The 18224-nt window shown below is 46.0% G+C and overlaps 1 protein-coding gene across 9 annotated transcripts in view; it reads right to left on the minus strand.

Annotated features, from left to right (window-relative positions):
• jarid2b (jumonji and AT-rich interaction domain containing 2b) overlaps nucleotides 1-18224 on the minus strand; it is a 594617-nt gene that overhangs the window by 53662 nt on the left and 522731 nt on the right. For all 9 annotated transcript variants that reach the window (XR_011947850.1, XM_072509615.1, XM_072509616.1 and 6 more), the window contains 4 exons: nucleotides 9645-9737; nucleotides 7026-7144; nucleotides 6769-6839; nucleotides 5315-5429 (listed from right to left, as the gene is read on the minus strand). Coding sequence is in view for 8 of the 9 variants with exons in the window: in XM_072509615.1 (XP_072365716.1) it covers nucleotides 5315-5429; nucleotides 6769-6839; nucleotides 7026-7144; nucleotides 9645-9737 (398 nt within the window). In the remaining variant the exon portion in view is untranslated. The remainder of the gene's footprint in view (nucleotides 1-5314; nucleotides 5430-6768; nucleotides 6840-7025; nucleotides 7145-9644; nucleotides 9738-18224) is intronic.

An 18224-nucleotide genomic window follows, 5' to 3' on the forward strand; every position in this document is an offset into this window, starting at 1 on the left:
GAATAGACTAATGGGGCAGTAATCGGCTGGTTTGGATTTTTCCTGCTGGTGGACAGGATGTACCCAATCAATTCTCCACATTGTCAGGTAGGTGCCAGTTTTGTCGCTGTACCGGAACCACTTGGCTAGGGAGTAGCTGGCTCTGGAGCACAAGTCTTTAGCACTATTGCTGGAATGTTGTCAGGGCCCATAGCCTTTGCAGTATCCAGTAACTTCAGCCATTTCATATCACGTGGGGTGAATCGACTTGGCTGAAGACTGACAATAATGATGCTAGGGATTGCAGGACGTGGCCAAGATGGATCATTCACTTGGCACTTCTGGCTGAAGATTGTTGTAAATGCTTCAGCCTAGTCATTTGCAGCTTGCAATCCCATAATTGAAGATGGTGATATTTATGGAGCCTTCTCCTCCGGTTACTTGTCTTCTATCATTCATGATTGGATGTGGCAGTACAGCAGAGAACTTAGATCTGATCCATTGGTTGTGGGATCACTTAGCTGTCTATCACATTCTGCATAGCTTTACTAGGTTGACACCAGGGGCAGGATTCTCTCAGCCCGGGGCCGGGCCAGAGAATCCCCGCGACTGGCGCGAATCACGCCATGCCACCCCGATGCCGCACGCGATTCTCCGCAGAGCAGAGAATTGACGCCATTGGGGCCGGCGTGGTTGGAGCGGCGCTGGTCAGGGGCCGCTCTACGCAGCCGGCACTCCGATTCTCGGCCCGGGATGGGCCGAGCCGCCGTCGTAAAAACGCCGAGCCCCGCCGCCGCCGTCCACACCTGCTCTCAGCCGGCGGGAACACGGCATGGAAGGGTCGGGGGGCGGCCTGTGGGGGGCCTCCGATGTGGCCTGGCCCGCAATCGGGGCCCACCGAACGGCGGGCCGGCCTCTCTGGCTGGCAGCCACCTTTCGTCCAAGCCGGCCCCTGTAGTCCTGCGTCATGTTGCGTCGGGGCCAGCGTGTTGAAGGAAGCCATTGCGCATGCACGCGTTGGCGCCGGTGCCACTGCGCATGCGCGGATCCCGCGGCACCCAGTTCACGCCGGGATCAGCAGCTGGAGCGGCGTGAACCGCTCCAGTTCCGTGCTGGCCCCTGAATTGCCTGATCCTGAGACTGTGTTGACGCCGTCGAGAAACGCAATGGCGTTTCTGACGGCGTCAACACTTAGCCTCAAGATCACAGAATCCCGCCCCTTGTTTTTAAGGTTTGGATGGTGCTGCTTCTGATATTTCTCCTGCACCCTTCATGAACCAGAGTTGATCTCCTGGCCTAATGGTAATGGTACAGTGGAGGATAAATCCACTGTTACCATGAGGTGACAGATTTTGATTGTATACAATTCTGCTGCTGCTGATGGCCATTGGCGCCTCAGGTGCACAGTTTTGAGTTGCGACATCTGTTCGAAATCTATCCCATTTTGCACAGTGATGGCACCATGAAACGTAACAGAGGGTATCCTCAATGTGAAGATAGGACTCGTCTCCAAAGGACTGTGCAATTGTCACTCCTACCAATACTGCAACAGGTAGATTGGCAAGGATGAGGTCAAACAGCTTTTCCACCACCTGAAGATCCAGTCAAGCAACTATGTCCTTTAAGACTTGGTCAGATCAGTCAGCAATGGTGTTACCGAGCCATTCTTGGTGATGGACATGAAGTCTCCCACCCAGAGTACATTCTTTGCCCTTGCCACTCTGAGTGCTTCCTCCAAGTGGTATCCAACATGGAGGAGTACCGATTCATCAGCTATGGGGGTATGGTAGGTGGTTTCCTTGCCCACGTTTGACCTGATGCCATGAGATTTCATGGAGTTCAGAGCTGGTGTTGATGACTCCCAGGACAACTCTCAACTGGTTTCCACTGTGCTACTACCACAAGGATAGTTATAGCTTGGGTTACTGTCTGTGTGGAGACTGCACGTTCTCCCTGTGTCTGCGTGGGTTTCCTCCAGGTGCTCCGGTTTCCTCCCACATGTCCCAAAAGACGTGCGGTTAGGTGAATTGAACATTCTAAAAATTCTCCCTCTGTGTACCCGAACAGGTGTCGGAATGTGGCGACTAGGGGATTTCACAGTAACTTCATTGCAGTGTTAATGTAAGCCTACTTGTGACAATAAAGATTATTACTTTATAGTAACATAGTCATAATCTCAGAATTCTGCCAGGCAGGCAATGCCAGGCTGTTGCTTGACTAGGAGACAGCTCTCCAAATTTTGGCAAAGTCTCCAGAAGTTAGTAAAGAGGAATTTGCAAGGTCGACTGGGCTGGGTGTGAAGTTGAAGTTTCCAGTGCTTAAGTCAATGCTGGGTGATCCATCACATTTCATTCCTTTTAGACTTTTTAGGGGTTTGATATAACTGAGAAACTTGTTAGGCAATTTAAGAGTCATCCACATTGTTGGAGTTATGGGTCTGAAGTCTGCAGACCAGGTAAGTGCAGCAGATGTCCTTCCCTGAAGGACATTAGGGAACCAGATGGGGCTTTACAACAATTGACAAATAGTTTTATGATCTCCATTAGAGTAGCTTTTAATTCCAGATTTATTAATTGAATTTGAGGTGGGAATTTGAATCCATGTCCCCAGAGTTTTAGCCCAGACTTTTGGATTCCCATTGAAGTGACATTACCACTACACCCCCCAGCCTCCCCAAATTTACCAGAATAGTTCCAGGGATGAGTGATTTTAGGTACAAGATTAGGTCCTGGGATCTCCTTTCACAGAGCAAAAGAGATTGAGGAGAGAACTGGGTGTGCACAAGATTATGGCTGGTTTAGATAAGGTTGGTTTAGATAAGGTTGACAAAAAGCTGTTCAATTAGCTGATGTTACCAGGCCTAGGGACTGGGGAACACAGTTTTAAGGTTCTGGGCAAGAGATACAGGGAGTTGCAAGGAAGAACATTTTTACCCAACGAGTCGAAAAGACCTGAAATACTAGTACCTAAGATTGGTGCTGGAAGCAGAGACAATGATTTCAAAAGGCAATTGAAGGAAACAAACTTGCAGCACGATGGAGTAGGACGGGTGAATGGGGCAGACTGAATTGCTCTGGCGAGCCGCCATGGGCTCAATGGGCTGACCAGTTTCCTTCTGTGCCTTAGTGATTCTATGACAATGCTCCTCTCCACAAGCTGCCCTGCGACCCCTTCCTCCCTCTCAATCAAGTAACTTGCCACCTGATCAGCCAAACACAATAGGAACTGAAATAGAATGTAGTATCGATTTGATCGCCTAGTCCATTAATTCTATGCAAGATATAAAATATAAACTAGAAAAGTTTGATGTGGCAACTTCACAAGAACCAGAATTTATTTTTCAAATTTTATGAGCTGATGTGCTTGATTGAATTTAAATGCAATTTCTCCTGAACTAAAGGTTTGTTAATACAAACAAATATGAACTGCAAAGATGTCAGATTGCTCAGAAATCATATATAAGCAGAGTTGCTCTGGGCTGGCTTAAATTTTTGTTCTCAGTGCATTAGTATTGCCACTACTTGATTTGCCATTTTGAAACATGTTCAGAAGGAATAGCAACTATTTAAAGCTATTTTTTCTTTTAAAAAAGTATTTTTATTGCAATTAGCACTCCAACAGAATCAGAACCTTCCATGGTTATCAAGAGAACCCGGACCATTTTGATTTTCTTTTTACTTTCTGAGTTTGCATCTAGTAGTAGTATACCACCTCTCACAGAGGTGGCACTGGAACAAATAGTATACCTGCGTACATGCTTAGAGGAACAACTAGAAAAAGCTTGTCCCACAACAAAAAAAAGCCAACATATGTAATTGTCATGCCATTCACAGAAGCAGAATTGTTGGAATAAAAAGGTGTGAATTTTACTATTCCATTACAAGTGGTTTTAATGTCCAAGTCAATTGGGTTGCAAAGTGCATTGTATGTGTGCAGGTCGCATTTCTGAAAGCTAACTGACAATCTTCAAAGTAGCGGTCAATAGGAGTTCATTGTTCCCATCAATCAATGGTCTTCAAACAAGAAATGCAGACAGAACGATCACTGAACTAATTTCAGTTTGCAGGTTTTGTGCTCAATGTGGAGATAATTTGCTTGGGATGACTCCTGGAGGGTGTGCCTCTTTAAACTTGGCTAGTATGCTAGAACAGAGAGCAGTTTGCATTCATGGAGGTTGTGCCAAACATGCGATCAATATTATTTTCATAAAAATTTGAATGTTTCCATTCAGTTTTGCAGGTTACTGAAGCTGTTCAAACTAGAAAGACCACCATTAAGGGGCATCTCAACTTAAAGAACTCGCTTAAGAAAATAAATTACATTTCAATCTTGTTTCAAGGATTTATAAATATACCTGGGTTTGCTGCTTTGCATCTCATTAGGATGGCACAAGACTCAAATCCGCAAACCTCCGCAGCATTGAGCTTTATCGGACCCTTCGATTATGGCATCAGGTCTGACCAGGAAGCCTCTGTCCACCCACATGCATCTCAAGATGCACTGAATTAAGACAAAACGGTGTCAACTCCAGTGAGCCACACAAGCAGTTTGTAAAAAAAAAAAAAGACAATTAAAAACAGTGCTGAGAAACTGAAACAGGAGGGGCAGGTATGGAGATGAGGAGGAAACCAAGTTCATGATTTAAACGAATAGCAAGTTGCATCTAGTTTGAGCCCGCCCTTTAAAGTGCTGAACACTCTGCCTGTCTGACACAGATTTGCTAAGTTCTGTCCATGCTGGCTAACTGGTCATTTGATTAATGCAATTTTAAAGGTAATTTAAGGATATGGACAAAAGGTTTAACTCACTTCTGTGTCAGTGAAGCAGGTCTTCAGTTCAATCTGGTGGAAGAATTAAAAAAAACTATTATCCTCAACAATAAAGTACTTGGTGACACTTGATGACCAAACACTGACTAGTGAGGACCAGCCACAAGAAGCTTCATTTACACTGAGACAGTGGATTCAGGTAGAATCCAGATCTACAGCTAACTGGGATAAAAGCAAGTATAAACAGGGCAGGTGAATTCAACTGAGGGAAACCAAATTTTCAAAAAAAAAAGACATGCACCGTTTGCAACAACGGATTTATTCTGAATCAGTTCTCTGGCATGAAAATTCAAATCACAACTCCATAAATACTTCCCCGAGCTGGTACCCCACAATGCAACATGAAAATAGTGCATCTGAACTAGAAATCGACCTGTGTGTGTGTTGGGTGACAGAATAGGTTGGTAAGCTGAATCCAAATCCAGAGCTAGTTGCGGATCCAAACCTGCTCTGCTGAAAGTGGGGCTACCAAGGGAGAGCCCCCCCTCCCCAGGACAGGCACTTACCAAATGCAATCAGCACCAGTGTGTAAGTAGTCAATGTATGGAAGGTGGTTTTGGTCTCGTGACCAGCATGAGGTAGTGAAAACCATGCCAATATTTAGCCAAGGAATCGTCACTCCTAAACAGAATGAAAAAAATAAATTGCAGCATAACCAGGTCATACACATTAGCATTTTCTTCAGAAACCCAAAACAGGCTGGTGTGGGTGAAACAGTGGCCACAATTCTTCACGGCAAGTATAGTCGATCCACTACAAATCAGCCTGGCAAAAGCTTGCAAGCGTATGAAAAGGCCAGAATTGACCATCAAGTTCAGTCCATCCCTATGGAAGGCATATGCATCACAAATTGTCCTCACAGTTGTGGAAAGACTGCCTCTGGGGTAAGAAAGAGAAAATAGCTGTGGCCAACTCAGGAAATGCAATTCGGGGAAATTCCTCTCCAACTTTCTACGGCAATCCAACTCCAGGAGAGAGCAATTTTTTTTGTTCTTTCATTGGATGCGAACTTCGCTGGCAAGATCAGCATTTGTTGTCCATCCCCAATTGTGCTTCAACGAGAGACTCGCTGGACCATTTCAGAAGACAGTTAAGAGTCAACCACATTGTATGGATCTGGAGTCACATGTAGATCAGGTCAGGTGATGATGGCAGATTTCCTTTCATAAATTATATTAGTGAACCAGATAGGCTTTTACAACAATCGATGGTAAGTTTCATGGTCATTATTGCTGAGATTAGTTTTCAATTCCAGATTTTACTAATTGATTTAAAATTCCACCAGCTGCCGTGGTTGTATCTTAACACATTTCCCAGAGCATTAGCTTGGGCCTCTAGATTACTAGACCATTCTGTATTACCACGATATAGGGCCCAAACATTGGAAAATATGCCACCATCTCCCCATCACCTGTAGTTGCCTATAATGCATCACAAATTACCCAATTTAACTGTTCATAGAAACAAACTAATTACTCATTTTAATTGTTGATAAAAACAATGTTCAAGGACTGTGACAAGGCCCAGACTCACTAAATGTAATCGAAGTTTGTTTCAGGGCACAATGATTTTTTGTAAAACAAACTATTTCCTGACATCTACTCAAAATCTTTACCTATAGGTTCAATAGGAATACACTCTTACCTCACCATATCTACTCTTTTCAAATCATAACTTTGCTGAAAATTTTGAGAAAGGCCCATTACTAATTATAAAATAGTATCCCCTCTAGAATCCCCTTTTTCCCTGCATCTTCCCCTCCACTCCCAAAAACATCCTCACTTACTGTCGGATACTTTAGGAACTTTTAAGCGGTTGTTGGATAGGCATATGGAGTGCTCTAGAATGATTGGGAGTAGGTTGATTTGATCTTAATTTCAGACTAGTTCAGCACAACATCGTGGGCCGAAGGGCCTGTACTGTGCTGTACAGTTCTATGTTCTATGTACACATTTCTTACCTGACAAAGCACCAAAATGTCGCAGGATGGACCCTGAATTATTAGGAAGGACTGTAAGGTTCCACCCATGCCTGTTGTAAAAAAGATAAACACGTGAAAATCTATTGTCTTAGAAACATCCCTTCAACCTGCCTTAACAAAATTTAAAAAAATCCTGGCCAAGAAAAACTGGGCTATTGAAGCTCGAAATGAATGGATGAGCTGGAAGAGTTACATTTGTGACCAAAATGGCAGGTTAATTGGAAATGAGATATTACCTTGAAAAAGGTTCCGATTTCCCAACAGGAAACCCACTCCCATGTGCTTTTGTGTCTACTTTCCCAGAATGCACTGCTACATGGGAATCTTTCTGCTCCACAGCCCTCCAGTATTCTTGCTGTAGGTGGAATGAAAAGAGAGGGAAAGTGAATGTGTAGCTAAAAGAATGCCAAGACAGAAAAACACAGTCCCGTATCTGCAATAGTTAAATTCATAAGGAGCTTCCATTTCCAAATTCAAGGGGCTGGTTTAGCATAGGGCTAAATCGCTGGCTTTGAAAGCAGACCAAGGCAGGCCAGCAGCACGGTTCAATTCCCGTACTAGCCTCCCCGAGCAGGCGCCGGAATGTGGCAACTAGGGACTTTTCACAGTAACTTCATTTGAAGCCTACTTGTGACAATAAGCGATTTTCACTTCATTTCATTTTCATTTCAATTCCTCTTTCCTCCAAGACAAAATCAATTTCGGGGCAGCACGGTAGCGCAGTGGGTTAGCCCTGTTGCCTCACGGCGCCGAGGTCCCAGATTCGACCCCGGCTTGGGTCACTGTCCGTGTGGAGTTTGCACATTCTCCGTGTTTGTGTGGGTTTCACCCCCACAACACAAAGATGTGCAGGGTAGGTGGATTGGCCACGCTAAGTTGCCCCTTAATTGGAAAAAATTAATTGGATACTCTAAATTTAAAAAAAAAGACAAAGTCAATCTCCTATGAATATCCTACCAGCTCATAATTGCAATGGTGAAGCCTTGGAAGGTTACTTCTCTCCCCATTATTAAGGTTGGTGCATTGTGCAGCAGGGCCCAATAAATTTGGAAACATCTTCATGCAACCATCGATTTTAAAACAAAAAACTCCATTACAACAATTCATTTAATATAGGAAAGGAACATTTAATCGCTACAGTAGCCTACACATCACATGGAACTTATTTGAAGTGTATACTTGGGTTTCTCAATGAAACTGGCAGTATGCAAACAAATCATTGTTGATAGGTTAACGGTAGAGGAATAGATGACAGAAAACAAAATAGAGTTTCCTCAAAGTTCCCTTGAGCTTTATAAAACTGTTATTTGGAAAATCTTGTCGTATTACAGGGACATGGTTAAAAACAGAAGGCCAAAAATGTCCAATTTCTACATCTGTGTTCTAAGTCAAGACATGTATTTTAATATGAATTCATATCAATATTAAAAAATACACATTTGCCATCTGATCCAATAAAAACAGTAACAAGCATACATACTAAAATAATATCACAGAAAAGCTCAGCGCCATAACAGAAAAAACAAGAATTGCCATATTTCTTACGACGTAACCTTGTGGGTTAGATCATCCTTCATTTTTTGCTCAATGATAACATTCCTGACAGGTCACAAAAGGTCCGGCACATCATCCTTCTGTCTTACTGACCCCAACAGTACCCTAAATACAACATTAAGACTTTTCTAAAGTAATTCAGTAGCCTTGGGCGGCACGGTGGCACAATGATTAGCATTGCTGCTTCACGCCACTGAAGACCCGGATCACTGTCCATGTGGAGTTTGCACATTCTCCCCCATGTCTATGTGGGTCTCACCCCCACAACCCAAAGATGTGCAGGGTAGGTGGATTGGCCTGCTAAATTGCCCCTTAATTGGAAAAAAATAATTGGGTACTAATTTTTTTTTTAAAATGACCAGTTGGATCACGCACTGCACAGATTCAGCATGTTTTGGGGGATTTAAATAGGATACCCTACCATCCTGCCCACTGCATTTATTACCAACTCATCTGTTGGAACTGACAAGCAAACCAAGAATGTATTTACCATACTAACTATTGGTCTGAAAGGAAAAATCTATCTACCAACAGTTAGAGATACAAATATTTAAAAGAATAGAAAGAGAAACTATGCTCTAATATGGAAATTATCAAATAGATTTAACAATTGCCCGAGTCACTGGGAACTTCATAAACTAGTTTTAACACAGCACTGGATAATACTGATCTGCTGTCATACTAACACACATATGAACATAATTAAGAGCAGTCGGCCACTCAAACCTTTGCGCGTGCTCCGCCATTCAATAAGATTGTGGCTGATCAGATAGCAACCTCAACTTCATATTCCTGTCTACTCCCGATAATCTTTCACCCCCTGGCTTATCAAGAATCTATCTACTTCTGCCTTGAAGATATTCATAGACTCTACCTCAACCACTTTTTGAGGAAGAGAATTCCAAAGTTTCCTCATTGGTCAGAAATTGCTTTGCAGTCATTAAACTAGCAGGATACATGCATCCCAACACTGCTAGGCCTATTTTAGCTGTCCAAACCATGAAGGACAAATGCCTCTCATTTTCACTTCCAATATGCAATTATTAAATTTCTGGTATACCTTTGGTCAGACTTTTCCCCCTACCTTCCACAACAACTACATACATCCCAGCCCAGTTTGGTGCCAGTTTATACTGAAGCCTTGCATGCAAAATATTCATGTAAAACAGGGACAGAAGAATCTCATACAGCCCATTGGTCTACCCTTTCCAGATTTGTTACTAAATTCTTCATCACATATTTGAACATCCAATGTTAATATAGTGATGTGTTAAGGTTTGTACACAGCTTCAGAGTCCTACCTCCACTTCAGCTGCTGTTGGTTCTTTACTAAAGCACATATTCATCATGTTTCTAGCTGTCCGATAAAATGTCGTCAGTGACACAGATCGTCCCTGTACATGAAAAAATATAAATGAATTCAAGAGATCCACACAAATATAACAGTCTCCATCCAACATTGTGCTTTTCCAGAGCACTACTAAACCAGATAGGTAAGCCACTCTGAAAGATCACTGGTAGGGCTACCAATTGACAACACCTCAGAAATCCATTCCCTCGGGCACTTAAAAGGCAGCAGGTAAATGAAAATATAATCACTTCCAAGACCCACAGCTCCCCAGTTTGGGCAAATATCGCCGATACCTCATTGTGGCTGGGTCAAAATCCTGGAACTCTTAACAACATTCTGGGAGCATCTTCACCACATAGGCTGCAGTGGTTTCAAAAAAAAGGGTAACCATCTCTGCATACCTTCCCAATGTACTGCTGAGGGAGTGCTGCATTCTCAGAATTGCCACCTTTTGAATGAGACATTAAAACAAGGCCCATCTGCTCTCTCAGATGGTTGTAGAAAATTCCATGGCACGTTTCAAATAAGGGCTGAAGAGTTCTGAGTGGCCTGACCAACATTTACCCCTCAGCCAAACTAAAGCAGATTATCTGATTATGTATCTGACCACTGTTTGTTGGACCTTGCTGTGCTCAAATTGTCTGCGACATTTCCTGACTAGGCTACACCAGCTACCACTTCAAAATAACTTCATTTTACTTAGGATATCCTACACATGAAAGGCAGTATACGCGCAACTTATTTATTTTCATTTCTTCATAACCAGCATGAAATTCAAAAGTAATACATTGTGCAAAGTACAGTATTTGAAGATAAGGCAGCATAAAAAAGCATTTTGACTGTCTGTGTATATGTTTCTTGTAACAAAATGTCACAAGAGTGCTTACTGAGAAAGAGATGGGCACTGAATGGAAGCAAATGACTTAAGGGTAGATCAATAGCATGGTGCAAAGTGTAGGACTGAGGGGGGCTTTTCAAGGTAGTGAGAGAGGCAGCAAGGTTAAGGAGTTTTTAAAATTAAATTTACAGTAGCCAATTTTTTTTTTTAAGGCAATTTAGCGTGGCCGATCCACTTTTTGGATTGAGGGGGTGAGACCCACGTGGACACTGGGAGAAAGTGCAAACTGCGCACGGACAGTAACTCAGGGCTGGGATCGAACCTGGGTCCTCTGCACCGTGAAGCAGCAGGGCTAACCATTGTGCCACCGTGCCCCCTCAAGGTTAAGGAGCTTTGAAAAGAATGCCAAAGGAAACATGCTCTAATGACCGAAGAGCCGCCTATGATGGGAGAAAGCAGAGAGAGCAACGATCCACAGACAAAGAAGCAGTGGATTGGGACCCATGGAACTAAACAAGATAGTTACGAAGAAGCATACAGAACTAGAAGTCATTAGTCTGATTTAACATGACAGAAAATCACTTCTTCTACCAAAATAATTACTCAGCACTCTCTTGAATTTGGTTGCATTATGTGCATTCGTGGGATTGTCTGTTCCACGTATTTGCTACGTGTCTGTGTGTGTGAGTGATGTCCACATTCGCTCTCCTGAGCTCAATTTTGTATCACCGGTTACAGTTTTCAGTTGCGCCAAATGTATTTTGGAGCTGAATTTATTGAAAAAGTGAGATTAAATTAACCTTTCTTCTTCCAAGTATAGGCATACCCAATTCCTCAGTCTTGAGTCACAGCTCAAATGCCCAAGCCCTGGTATCGATGTAGATGTCCACCTTTGCAGCCTCCCCAAAGTCCCCATGTTCTCACTCCAATACAGTGGCAACACAATCTTAATATTGCCGAGTTGTATGCTTCACTCTTCTAGCTACACCCCTTCAGATCTTCGCTTTTAAACTTTTAAAAACAAGTCAGAAGTTTTACAACACCAGGTTAAAGTCCACCAGGTTTATTTTGAATCACTAGCTTTCAGAGCGCAGCTCCTTCCTCGGGGGAATGAAGAGGTGGGTTCCAGTAACATATATATCGACAAAGTCAATGATTCAAGACAATACTTTGAATGTGAGTCTTTGTCGGTAATTAAGTCTTTACAAGTCCAAGCGGAGCAACTGGAGAGAGGGATAATCACAGGTTAAAGAGGTGTGAATTGTCTCAAGCCAGGACAGTTGGTAGGATTTCGCAAACCCAAGCCAGATGGCGGGGGGTTGAATGTAATGCGACATGAATCCAAAGTCCCGGTTGAGGCTGTACTTATGTGAACTGGTGTCAGCTCCATCCTGATGCTGGCATAAGCAGAACAAGCGATGGTGTATGTGGACTGCATATTCACAATTAATCCAGAATTTGATGTTGCATAAGGAGATAGTACTACAACGTTGAGCATTTGGAGCTTTTATATAGAAATTGACTCTTCTTGATAAAATCACCAAGCAGTAGGGCATTCTTGAACAGGGACAAATGGTTGAAAGTACGGGAGGAAATATTATTTATGGAAATGTAGCTTTAGTATTGGGACAAGCAATGCTGGAACCACAACAGCTTGGTACCGCAGAAGTGGGCCACAGAGAGGAAGCAATGTTCAGTGTTTTCAAAAGCGGTAGAGAGGTCAGGGAGATGATGAGGGACAAAGGTTGGATTTTAAGTAAGGGATCTTCAGGGCTGGTTAAAAGGCTCACTACAGCCTTTAAACCAGGCAGGAGGAAGAGGAGTGAGCAGAGGAGCTACGCAAAAAGGACACTAGAGCAACAGTTCCTGAAAGCAGGATGAAACAGGTTTCTCTACTGACAACCTCAGTTACCTGGATTGTCATTATTACCTGTGATCTTTAGTTTACTATATGGGTTAGGTTTCAGAGTAGTGTTGCCGGGGGGGGGGGGGGGGGGGGGGGGGGGGGGGGGGCAGTTGTTCTACTGACGAGGAAGCGACTTTGGTGGAGGGACAGAGAGGAGGTCGGTGGTGGGGGCCGCCGGGGGAGGCGCCGCGCATGGGCTGGAGGCGGGCCCAAGAAAGGGGATGGCTGATCGGCGGAGGGGGGGGGGGGGGGGGGGCACTGTGCCCCCCAACTAGGCTGATCACCTGGAATGTACGAGGGTTAAATGGGCCGGTTAAGAGGGCACGTGTGTTCGCGCACCCGAGGGGACTGAAGGCGGACGTGGTAATGCTGCAGGAGACGCACCTTAAAAGTGGTGGACCAGTTCAGATTGAGGAAAGGCTGGGTCAGTCAGGATTTCCACTCGGGGCTGGATAAAAAGACTAGAGGGGTTGCGATCTTGATTAATAAGCTGGTGATATTTGAGGTGGGCAGAATAGTTTCGGATGTGGGGGGTCGATATATTATGGTTAGTGGCAAGCTGGAGGGGATGTAGGTAGTGCTGGTTAATGTATATGCACTAAATTGGGATGACGTGGAATTTATAAAAAGGATGTTGGGGAAGATACCGGACCTGGACTCGCACAAGCTGATCATGGGAGGGGACTTTAATACAGTTATTGATCCTGGCCTGGATCGGTCATGTTCTAAAACGGGCAGGGTGCCAGCAATGGGGGGGTGGGGGGGGGGTGGATCCATGGAGATTTAGGCAGCCGAGGGTGAAGGAGGTCTCCTCCTACTCCCACGTACATAAGGTATACTCTCAGATCGATTTCTTTGTCTAGGGTAGGGCCTTGCTGGCAGGGGTGGTGGACACTGGGTACTCGCCGATCACGATTTCGGACCATGTTCCACACTGGGTTGACCTGCAGGTTAGTACAGATAGCAATCAGCCCCGCAATGAAGGTTAGATGTAGGGCTATTGGCGGACAAAGCGGTGTGCGAGAGGCTGAGGAAATGCATGCAAAATTACCTGCAGGTAAATGGTACGGAGGAGGTCTCAGCAGCGGTGGCCTGGGAAGTGCTGAAGGCAGTGGTGAGAGGAGAGCTGATCTCGATCCGGGCTCACAGGGACAGGGCGGATAGGGCAGAGACGGACCGACTGGTGAAAGAGATTTTACAAGTTGACAGGAGGTACGCGGAGACTCCAGAGATGGGGCTTTTAAGGGAACAGCGGAGGCTACAGGCAGAGTTCAGCTTGTTAACCACAGGGAGGGCAGTGGAACAGCTCAGAAAGGCGAGGGGGGCGATATACAAGCATGGTGAGAAGGCCAGCAGGATGCTTGCACAGCAGCTCAGAAAGAGAGAGGCAGCTAGAGAAATAGGGAAAGTTATTGACGGGGATGGGAACTTAGTTGGGGACTCGGCAGGGGTGAGTAAGGCGTTTCGGGACTTTTACAGCAGGTTGTACAGGTCGGAATCCCCTGCAGGGCCGGACAGGATGAGGCACTTCCTGGAGGGGCTGACTTTCCTGAAGGTGGACGGGGAGCTGGTAGAAGGGCTGGGGGCCCCGATCGGGTTGGAGATAGTGGAGGGCTTGAAGGCCATGCAGTCAGGTAAGGCCCCGGGACCGGACGGGTACCCAGCGGAGTTCTATAAAAAGTTCTCCGGGATATCGGGACCGATGTTGATGAAGGTGTTTAATGAGGCAAGGGAAAGGGGGTTCTGCCCCAGACGATGTCACAGGCCACGATTTCGCTTATCCTGAAACGTGACAAGAACCCGGAGCTGTGTGGGTCTTATAGGCCAATTTCCCTGTTGAATGTAGACGCCAAACTGCTGGCCAAAATGTTGTCCTCCAGGATTGAGGATTGTGTACCGAACGTCATTGTGGAGAATCAGACGGGGCTCGTTAAGGGCAGGCAGCTGGTGGCCAATGTAAGAAGGCTGTTAAACGTGATCATGATGCCCCCGGAAAGTAGGGAGGTGGAGGTAGTGGTCGCGATGGATGCGGAAAAAGCTTTTAACCGGGTTGAGTGGGATTATTTATGGGAGGTTCTGGGGCGGTTTGGATTTGGGAGGGGCTTTATTGACTGGGTCAGGTTGTTGTACCAGGCTCCTGTGGCAAGTGTACGGATGAACAGGATGACTTTGGACTATTTTAGATTGCACCAGGGGACGAGACAAGGATGACCCCTCTCCCCACTGCTGTTTGCGCTGGCTATAGCGCCGCTAGCAATTGCTCGGAGGGCCGCAAGGGGCTGGTCGGGGGAGGGCGGGGGGGGGGGGGGGGGGGGGGGAGAGAGAGCACAGAGTCTCGCTGTATGCAGACGACCGGCTTCTGTATGTTTCAGATCCAATTGTGGGGATGGAAGAAATCATGGGAATTTTAGGGGAATTCGGCCGGTTTTCGGGGTATAAGTTTAGGCGAGACGTTTACGGTCCAGGCGAGGGGTCCGGAGAGACGACTGGGGGAACTGCCGTTTACATTGGTAGGGGGCAGTTTCAGGTACCTAGGTATCCAAGTGGCGCGGGATTGGGACCGGCTACATAAATTGAACTTGGCCCGGTTGATGGATCAGATGAAAGATGATTTCTGGAGATGGGATGCGCTTCCGTTGTCTCTAGCTGGTAGAGTCCAAACGGTGAAAATGACGGTCCTCCCCAGATTCTTGTTTGTCTTTCAATGTCTCCCCATCTTTATTCCGCGGTCCTTTTTTGAGCGGGTCAATAAAGTTATAGTGGGCTTCGTATGGGGGGGGCAAGTCCGCGGGAGTGAGGAGGGTAGTGCTGGAGCGGAGTCGAGGAGAGGGAGGGCTGGTGCTGTCGAACTTTAGCAATTATTATTGGGCGGCTAACATAGCCATCATTAGGAAGTGGCTGGTGGTGGTGGTGGTGGGGGGTGGTTGGTGGGGGGTGGTTTGGGGGGGGGGGGGGGGGGGGGGGTCGGCATGTGTCCGTATGGAGGCGGCTACTTGCAAGGGCACAAATATGGGGGCGCTGGCAACTGCGTCTCCGCGTTCCCTCCGGCACGGTACTCTACCAGCCCAGTGGTGGTGGCGACCTTGAGAGTCTGGGGGCAATGGAGGAGACATGTGGGAGCAGGGGGAGCATCGGTCTGGTCCCCAATTTGCGATAATCACCGGTTTGCCCCAGGGACGATGGACGGGGGGGTTCCGAATATGGCGGAGAGCGGGGATTGAGAGAATGGAGGATTTGTTTATAGAGGGAGCTTTCCGAGTATGAGGGCGCTGGAGGAGAAGTTTGTATGAGCGGGGGGAAACAAATTTTGATATCTGCATGTGCGGGACTTTCTGCGTAGACAGGTACCAACCTTCCCACTCCTACCACTAAGGGGGATTCATAGAATCATAGAATTTACAGTGCAGAAGGAGGCCATTCGGCCCATCGAGTCTGCACCGAACCTTGGAAAGAGCACCCCACTTAAACCCATGCCTCCACCCTATCCCCATAACCACACCTAACCTTTTTTGGACACATTAAGGGCAATTTATCATGGCCAAACCACCTAACCTGCACATCCTTGGACTGTGTGAGGAAACCGGAGCACCCGGTGGAAACCCACGCAAACACAGACGGTGACCCAAGCCGGGAATCAAACCTGGGACCCTGGAGCCGCAAAGCAACTGTGCTAACCACTGTGCCACCGTGCTGCCCAATGTCCAAGTGCTTAGTCACTCTGTCCCTAATAATAGATCCCAATCCCACACCACTTGGATACATAGGTACCTGAAACTGTCCCCTACCAATCTAACTTCCCCAAAACTGACAGGTTTACAAGAATTACAGAAACTTAACAGTACAGAACAATTCATTCAGCCCACTGTGCCCGTGCTGGCTCTTTAGAAGGAGATTTCCTTAGTCCCACATCACTACTTCTTAAACTGTAACCTTTTTTAAGTTCTTCATCCCTTAAATGCCTGCCCAACTCACTTTTAAAACTTTTAAAGGTGTCAGCTTCCACCTTCCACATTCTTTGGTCCGGCCAACTCAGTGAAAAACTCCCCCATCGCCCCCCTAGATCCATTGCAAATGAAATTAAATGAAAATCGCTTATTGTCACAAGTAGGCTTCAAATGAAGTTACAGTGAAAAGCCCCTAGTCGCCACATTCCGGCGCCTGTTCGGGGAGGCTGGTACGGGAATTGAACCGTGCTGCTGGTCTGCCTTGGGCTGCTTTCAAAGCCAGCGATTTAGCCCTGTGCTAAACAGCCCCTAATGACTCTAAATGTATGACCTGTGGTTATTCATCCCCTACTTACCAGACAGGATATTTTTTCCTCTATCTACTCTTATCAAAACCTATCATGAAACTTAGGTAACCTCAAAAATGTCTCTGCTACAAGGAAAATAGACCTAACTTTCAATTTCCTAGTTTATCTCTAATACCTTCTTAAATATTACAGTAACATTGGCTCTGTACAGAAGGACAGGGTAGTTTCCAGAGGATAGATAGGAGAGGGGAGCGTTTCTGACATTTATAAGGAGTTTATGGCATCAGAGGAGACGCAGACCGAGGAGCTGGAGCGAAAGTGGGAGGAGGGGCTGGGGGGAGAGATGGAGGAGGGCCTTTGGGTGGACGCGTTGAGTAGAGTCAACGCGACTGCAACTTGTGCCAGGCTCAGCCAGGTCGTTCACCGGGCTCACATGGCAGTGGCCCGGTTGAGCAGATTCTTTGGGGTGGAGGATAGGAGTGAAAAATGTGCAGGAGGACCAGCTAACCATGTCCACATGTTCTGGGCATGTCCAAAGCGGAGGGGATTTTGGCAGGGGTTTGCTGATGTCATGTTCAAGGTATCAAATACAAGGGTGGCATTGAGTCCAGAGGTGGTGATTTTCGGGATGTCGCAGAATCCGGGAATCCAGGAGGAGAAAGAGGCAGACGTTCTGGCCTTTGCTTCCCTGGTAGCCCGGAGGCGGATATTACTAGCAGAGGGACTCAAGGCCCCCGAAGTCAGAGACCTGGCTGTCGGACATGGCTAGCTTTCTCTGCCTGTAGAAAATTAAGTTCGCCATGAGAGGGTCACTCACTGTCAGGGTTCGCCCGGAGGTGGCAACCATTCATCGACTTCTTTGCAGAAAATTAATCGTCAGCAGACGGGGGGGGGGGGGTTAGGTTAGCATAGATTAGGGGGTTAATTAATGGTGAGACCTTTTGGGGAGGGAGGTGATATTTGCACTATGTTTATATTTTTATGTACATTGTTTATAGTGCTGCTGTTACAATGCCAAAAAAAACTTCAATAAAATGTTTATTAAAAAAAAATTACCAGTGATCCATTGTATTCTTCTTGCATAGCGTTACGCAAAGTTTCCAAAAATGAAAAGTCGGAATCAATTAGCAACAATTCCTGCATTATCCCATATTTATCACTCGTGCATGTACAACTTGAAACAATCAACAATAAATCTAAGAGATGTTCAGGACAGTAGAGAAACTGGGTGGAATTGAATGCCCTCGCAGTGTCAAGTTTGGTGGTAAGGGACATTTAATCAGGTGGGAAGGTGGTGGGTGAGGTCTCTGTCTCCAATCATCCAGTTTTCATGGATGATCCCCAGTCTCTTGTTCCTTCCCCACCCCTTTCCAATTGAGGCCCATAAGTGGGTGATTAATGCCTACTTAACGATCTCATCCCACCACTGCTGGGATTACTCAGCGGAACACAGTCACACAGAGGAAAGCATGACAAGCAAACTGTGTCAGGGGTACCCATGAGGTTCCAGGCAGGCCTTCTTTCAAAGACATAC

Source organism: Scyliorhinus torazame, chromosome 6 (genome assembly GCF_047496885.1).
Source record: "Scyliorhinus torazame isolate Kashiwa2021f chromosome 6, sScyTor2.1, whole genome shotgun sequence".
Taxonomy (NCBI): domain Eukaryota; kingdom Metazoa; phylum Chordata; class Chondrichthyes; order Carcharhiniformes; family Scyliorhinidae; genus Scyliorhinus; species Scyliorhinus torazame.